The sequence below is a fragment of the Colobus angolensis genome, unplaced genomic scaffold (genome assembly GCF_000951035.1).
Source record: "Colobus angolensis palliatus isolate OR3802 unplaced genomic scaffold, Cang.pa_1.0 Scaffold11, whole genome shotgun sequence".
In the NCBI taxonomy this organism is placed as follows: domain Eukaryota; kingdom Metazoa; phylum Chordata; class Mammalia; order Primates; family Cercopithecidae; genus Colobus; species Colobus angolensis.
Window position 1 is genome coordinate 1643743 of NW_012112030.1, and position 7000 is coordinate 1650742.

Consider the following 7000-nt stretch of genomic DNA (forward strand, 5'->3'; position numbering starts at 1 on the left):
GGAGGCTGAGGCAGGAGAACGGCGTAAACCCGGGAGGCGGAGCTTGCAGTGAGCTGAGATCTGGCCACCGCACTCCAGCCCGGGTGACAGAGCAAGACTCCGCCTCAAAAAAAAAAAGAAGACCCTGCCGGCCATGGGCACCCCTCTCCTCCTGTGTTGCCACCCACCCCAGCAACCAGCCAGCTGCCATGTTTAGCTTCTTCCTTTCACCAATTCCTGGCAGCAGAAAAGTATGTGGGAAGGCAGCTGGCCTCACCCACCGCTGACCTTTGGGAGTTTTCCTCTCCCCTCCCAGGTACAGTCTCTCCCTGCCTATGTTGGTTAGTCCTCAGCTGTCTGCCTAGACTGCATCCAGGTTTGGGACTGCAGGGAAACACAGACTGCCACCGTGTGCCTCCCTACCCCCATCTGCCCCATGGCATATGCAGGAAGCTGATGTGAGGCTCCCACAGCCAGTGGTATCTACTCTGTCTGTGGCCTGCTGGCCTGCAATCTGTCCATACTGTCCTCAGCCTGCCACCCCACTCGTATTCAGAGCCCCCTACCCCTGGCCCCGGCCTAGGTGCAGCTGATGAGCTATGTAGTCTGAAACAGAAATCACTCACACTGGAAATGTTTGGGATGACTTTTGAAGATGGTGCAGTCCAGCCCTCTTATTCATAGTGAGGCAGCCAGAGGAAGACAGATGGGGTGATTTACCCAGGATCACAGAGACAGAGCCAGTATTACAACTCCTGGGGCCTCTACTTTACTTCTGTCCTCTTCGATCTTCATCAGAAGCAGGAAGGTGGGCAGTAGCTATGCTTTCCTGAATTACTGCTCATTTGTCCGGTATCTGGGTCCCTGTGGAGATGAAGCCCTCATCCCCAGGAGATGATGTAATGAAAAGGAAGACTGTGGTCGGTCCACTTGTGCAGAGTCTTAGTCTTTAGAGGCTTTCTTGTTCCAGCCCCGTGATGTAGCCAAGAGCAGGAAGCATTGTCCTCACTGTACTGACGATCAGGAAACTATTTTCCAGGGAGGTTAGGTGACTTATCCGAGATGACGGGGCAGGGCGGTCTCAGAACTAGGTTACTTCACCCAACTGGGTTTGGCTGCTGAGTGGGAACGGGAGAAGGGTGGAATGAAGCTCCCAAAACTCTCTTAAGGAAAACTGTAACCCAAGGGAACTGCTTGGGTGATTATATTGTCACCACATCCGTTTCTCTCTTGAGACCAGACATTTATAAACTTGGCATTTGGAACCTGATGTGGGCCTTGAAAAGCAGGAATTGTGAGGCCAGTGCCCAGCGGTGCTTCACACAGAGGATGCCGAGAGGGGGTGTCCAGCAGGCATCCAGAGAGAGGCCAGCCTCAGTAGAGTAGGATGGTTCTTGGGGGGCTGTGCCTCTTCCCTGGCCTGATCTCATCCCCGTGGATCACTCCCTGATGGCCAGTTCTGCACAGCCTGCCCTTCCCAGGTCTGATGGCCACAGCCAACCAGCAAATCAGTTTGTTCTTCCAGTGCCTCCAGAACCAGCCCTCCTAGCTCTATTTTGGTTGTTTCTACATTTCCTTCAGATCTCCGTGCCTGCCCGCCCACTCCCCAAAAACCAGTTGAGAGGGAAAACATCTTGCTGATGTCCATGTGGTAGACAATACAAGTATTTACCTCCAGCTGAAATGGGGAGCCAAGGTTAGGGCCAGTCCAGTCTAACACTTGCATGTCTGCCCTCTTTCTGGTCGGACAAGGGGAGGAACTCCTTAGGGCAAAAGAAGGAAAGGTTTGGCTGTATAGAGAGAGCCCAGTCCCCTCCCCACCTCCCTCAGCCCCTTTGCTTACTGTCTCTCACCCCTCACTCCCTAATGGAAATAGCAGTGCAGGGCTGGAGGTCTCTTTCCAAGAAACCGTATCCCCTGGACCTAGGGGAGGCTAGTGCGAAACACAGAGACCTAAACTGGGAATTCAAAGACCTGGATGTGAGTCCAGCTCTGTCCTCAACTCACCTTGAAACCTTGGGCTGGTCACTTCTGTGCTCTAAGCCTCAGTTTCCTCATCTGTAAAACAATGGCTTGGAACAGATGTCTCAAAAGGTCCTTTCAGGCTCAGTCTACGAACCCAGCGCCCCTCCCCACACCACATGCAGCAACAGGACTTTCCCACACACCCAAAACAGGAACCAGTGTTGGGTACAAGGCATGTTATGCTGGTGATGGCCACACTAAAAGCCCAGACTTCACCACTATGTAGCAATGCTACATTCGTGTCCCCTAAATCTATAAATAATAATAAACAAAATACAAGTCACGAATTGGAAATGGGAGATGGATACCAAGGCTTGTCCTCAGAATTCAGCTTTTCTTGGCCTTTACCTCTGGAGCAAGAGCCCAGCTGTTGCTTCTCTTTCCTCTTACCGCTCAGTTCCCTCTCCTCACACTGGCTGGGGTCTCTCTCTGAGGGAGTTCTGTGTTCATTGCCCATATGCGTTAGTACGTAGCCTAGTGGTCAAAGCACCAATCCCGGGTTACGTGTCTCATCACCAGATAGGACTGGTGACCACGGCACAGGGTTGCTGTGACAGTTAGATGGGGAACGTGTGTAGCGCACTTAGCATAGTAGATTGCACTAGACGCGTCTTCCAATGGTAGCTCTTGTTACTCACTAGTGGAGAGTGGATTGGGGCCCTGGGGAGGGTGGGAGCAGTTCTCTGGTGTGGAAGTCTAAACCGCAAGTGTGGCCAGGAGGACCCTCGCCATCCACACACCGGCCTCCTTGCCTCTTCCTGTATCAGCGCCAGCTTTTGTCCTGTACATCAAAACCCCGACTCCATTTCATGGGTCGCTACTGCTCATTTGGCTACGGGGAGGCCCCGCTTCTGAAGATAAAATCGCGTGTCAGAGAAACCCTAAGGATCAGGATTCTGGATCTGGGCAGGGCTTGGACAAGTTGGGCGGCAGCGGCAAAAGCCCCTCCCCACGGTCTGCCTTTTCCCCCAGAAGCAAGTTGCTGGGACTGTTGCATAAAATGGCTCCCACCTCCAGTGCCCAGACAGCCTGCGCTGGGGCGAAGCTGGCAGGCTTGGGGAGAGGTGAGCTGAGGCCAGGTGTCTGCATCCTTTGCCCAGAATTTTTTTTTTTTTTTTTTTTTTTTTTTTGAGACGGAGTCTCGCTCTGCCGCCCAGGCTGGAGTGCAGTGGCCGGATCTCAGCTCACTGCAAGCTCCGCCTCCCGGGTTCACGCCATTCTCCTGCCTCAGCCTCCCGAGTAGCTGGGACTACAGGCGCCCGCCACGTCGTCCGGCTAGTTTTTTGTATTTTTAGTAGAGACGGGGTTTCACCGTGTTAGCCAAGATGGTCTCAATCTCCTGACCGCCAAGATGGTCTCAATCTCCTGACCTCGTGATCCGCCCGTCTCGGCCTCCCGAAGTGCTGGGATTACAGGCTTGAGCCACCAAGCCCGGCCATTGCCCAGAATTTTGATGGTCTCTCCCCTGCACCCACAATGGGTGTGAACAAGAAAGACCCGATCTTTTGATGACGGTAAGGGTTCCTCTGCACATGCTCACACTCACGGTTTCTGCCCCTTTCTTTTCATGGTGGCCCACAGCACCATTCCAGACCCTGCTCTATTGTGTTCGGAGGAAGCAGCTGCTAGGGCCCTGCCAGGACTGACTCTAGATGAGTCCTCTGCGGCTGCTGGGCTCGCAGATCAGCCTTCTCACCCCTTACACACACGGGTCCTGTGTTTGTTTTGTCTGCTTTTTTTGTTTGTTTGTTTTTGTTTTGCTGTTATGTTCAATTTTATAAGGAGGCGTAGCGTTTGGACGTGGTTGCAGGGTTGGGTTTGGAACTTAATAATACGTTGGATTTACAAAAGCGTCTCTTCTTCTAAAGAACACGAACCTTGATGGTTCTTGCCTGGGTGTGGTTCTCACCTGGGTGAGCCTGGCTGTGAGGGTAGGGGGCCTGAGGTCACCCCAGCCACAGCTTCTGTGGTCCTACTGGCAGCATGTTCTAGACAGACCTGTGTGTGTGGAGCTGGGAAAAGGAGAGTGGAGAAGTTTGAGGAAGCTGCATGTTTATGTTCTGTGTTGCTCCCTCCCCCAGGTTGGGGTCAGCGGGACTTTATTTGGATCTACCTCAGGTCTTTTCAACCAAATCCTTGCAGAAACAGGCTTTACCCCGTATATACAGAAGAGCCACGACTTCATTGTTAAGAGTCTGAAAATCTGGGTGAAAGCCGGTCAGACCCATGGCCTCAGAGAGTGGGAAAAATCCTTTGCAACTAGGAAGGAAATTCAGAAGACAAAAAAGTGTGGCGGGCTGGAGGTCGGGGGCTGGTCTTTCTACATTTCTTTTTTTTTTTTTTTTTGGAGACAGTTCTCACTCTGTCACCCGGGCTTGAGTACAGTATTAACAATCATGGCTCACTGCAACCTCAACCTCCCAGCTCAGGCGCTCCTCACACCTCAGCCCTCTGAGCTCCTGAGTAGCTGGGACTACAGGCATGTACCACCACACCCAGCTAACTTTTTAATTTTTTTGTAGAGACAGGATCTCACTATGTTGCCCAGGCTGGTCTCAAACTCCTAGGCTCAAGCGATCCGCCCGCCTTGGCCTCCCAAAATGCTAGGATTACAGGAATGAGCCACTGCGCCTGGCCTACGTTTCTTAAATATGTTTTAAGGCCTGACTGCAGATTGCTTGCCTGTTTTATTCCACGGAAAAAGTCATGCTGGTCCAGGGACATTCTCATTTTCCATCAAGCGATGGCCTGCAGCCGTAGAAAGCAACATCCTGTCCCCAGATGAGATAATTGTTTTTGAGATAATTTTATAATAATTATATCATCTATCTGGTAATTTCCTTCCCCCCACCCCTCCAAAAATACTTAGTTGTGGATAGTTTTTACGTACTATATCCTGTCATCGTAGGCTAGTACATCTTAACCTTTTTAGGGAAATTCCTTTTTGGGAATTCCTTGGAATCAGTACGACCTGCCTCCAGAAAAATGGTATGTCTCTTTCTGGAGGCCCATAGACATCCTTTTTTTTTTTTTTTTTTAATTCTTTTTCTCTGTTGCCCAGGCCGGAGTATGGTGGCACCATCGTAGCTCACTGCAGCCTCAAACTCCTGGGCTTTACACAATCCTGGCCTCAGCCTCTCAAGTAGCTGGGGCTACAGCACACACCACTATACCCGGCTAATTTTTTTGTAGAGAGAGGGTCTCTCTATGTCGCCCAAGCTGGTCTTGGACTCCTGGTCTCAGGCAGCCCTTCAGCCTCAGGACTCCCAAAGCACTGGGATCATAAATGTGAGCCACCACGCCCAGCCTGAACTCACGCTATAAACACTCCGTATTGGTTTTTCTCCTTCAGTTTCCAGACAACCCCTGCTCTGTCCTGAGTCCCGTATTTCAGCCATAAGAAGCAGGTTGCCTCACCGTTCCCCGGGGGCTGCAATGGGGGCATAACAGGGGACTTTGTGAAAGGCATGAAAAACCCTAAATTCCCTGGTAATCCAGTGCAGCTCAGATGGGACAGCTGGCCTCCCACCCGTCTGTCTGACCCTCAGCTTAATCATTGCCCAAGGAGTGTTTTTCACTCTCGGTTAGTTTAATGAGTGCTCTGTATTTCTAGTCCACACAAAAAATGCAACTTTGGCCGGGCGCGGTGGCTCAAGTCTGTAATCCCAGCACTTTGGGAGGCCGAGACGGGCAGATCACGAGGTCAGGAGATCGAGACCATCCTGGCTAATACGGTGAAACGCCATCTCTACTAAAAAATACAAAAAACTAGCTGGGCGAGGTGGCGGGCGCCTGTAGTCCCAGCTACTCAGGAGGCTGAGGCAGGAGAATGGGGTGAACCCGGGAGGCGGAGCTTGCAGTGAGCTGAGATCCGGCCACTGCACTCCAGCCTGGGCGACAGAACGAGACTCCATCTCAAAAAAAAAAAAAAAGAAAAATGCAACTTTATGATCCTCCAGCCAGGTTAGGCCTCTTCGCTTAGCTTTTTCCATAGCTTGGTGCTTTGTCTTTGTTCAGGAAGCGTGGAGGTCCGTCTCTCTTCTCCTTCCCTCCAAATGCAGATGGAAAGGCTTGTCCTCTGAGGACTTTAAGAAAGGAGGAATGTCTCAGGAGGGATCAACTGGGGAGCTAGACTCCCGAGGAGTTGAGAAGCAGCGGGTTGAGTAACTGGGAAAGGCAAAGCAGCCTGACTTGGAAAGGGGCCCGGGTTAATGTGATTCCAGAGAAGGTCCCTGTGGAGAGAAGTTTGGGAACTACTGACTTGGAGAAAAATCAGAAACCAGGGTCTTAAGGGCCCTTCCTGTTCAATCCTTTTGCCGGGCATTGTACCCACGGGAAGAAATAGTGGCTCCTGTGAGCTCTGTTAGAGAAGTAACCCTTCAGGCCGGGCGTGGTGGCTCACACCTGTAATCCCAACACTTTGCGAGGCCGAGGCGGGCGGATCACCTGAGGTCGGGAGTTTGAGACCAGCCTGGCCAACGTGGAGAAACCCCGTCTCTACTAAAAATGCAAAATTAGCCAGGCATGGGGGCGTGCGCCTGTAGTCCCAGCTACTGGGGAGGCTGAGGCAGGAGAATCGCTTGAACCCAGGAGGTGGAGGTTGCGGTGAGTTGAGATTGTGCCACTGCACTCCAGCCTGGGTGACAAGAGTGAAACTCCATCTCAAAAAAAAAAAAAAAAAAAGAAAAGAAACCCTTCAGAGCTTACCCAATACACATCCAAGTTTCCAGTGAACACCCCTGGGCAGGCCAAGCAGCTGGTGCCTCCTGCCAAGCCTCCACCTCAGAACCGAGCTTCACAGCTTCAGGTGCCAGTCCCTTGCTGACACTCCTAGTCTGAGCTGTGTGTTATTATCCAAGCGCAGAAACAACACCACACATGGGCATAGGAGAAGATCCTTGACTGAGGCTAAAAATACCATAATAAGGCAGTTTTATTAATTACGAATTTATTAATTCAAAACCTATTCTAGGATTTTAGGGTTTTTTTTTTTTTT

At 51.5% G+C, this 7000-nt stretch overlaps 1 protein-coding gene across 3 annotated transcripts in view; it reads left to right on the plus strand.

Moving 5' to 3' along the window:
• Nucleotides 1-7000, plus strand: part of CD9 (CD9 molecule) — a 40652-nt gene that overhangs the window by 2142 nt on the left and 31510 nt on the right. Inside the window, exon 2 of one of the 3 annotated variants that reach the window (XM_011951657.1) lies at nucleotides 4086-4211. The exons of the other annotated variants lie outside the window; for them this stretch is intronic. Within the exon in view, the coding sequence (XP_011807047.1) occupies nucleotides 4086-4211 (126 nt within the window). The remainder of the gene's footprint in view (nucleotides 1-4085; nucleotides 4212-7000) is intronic. 3 annotated transcript variants of the gene reach the window in all.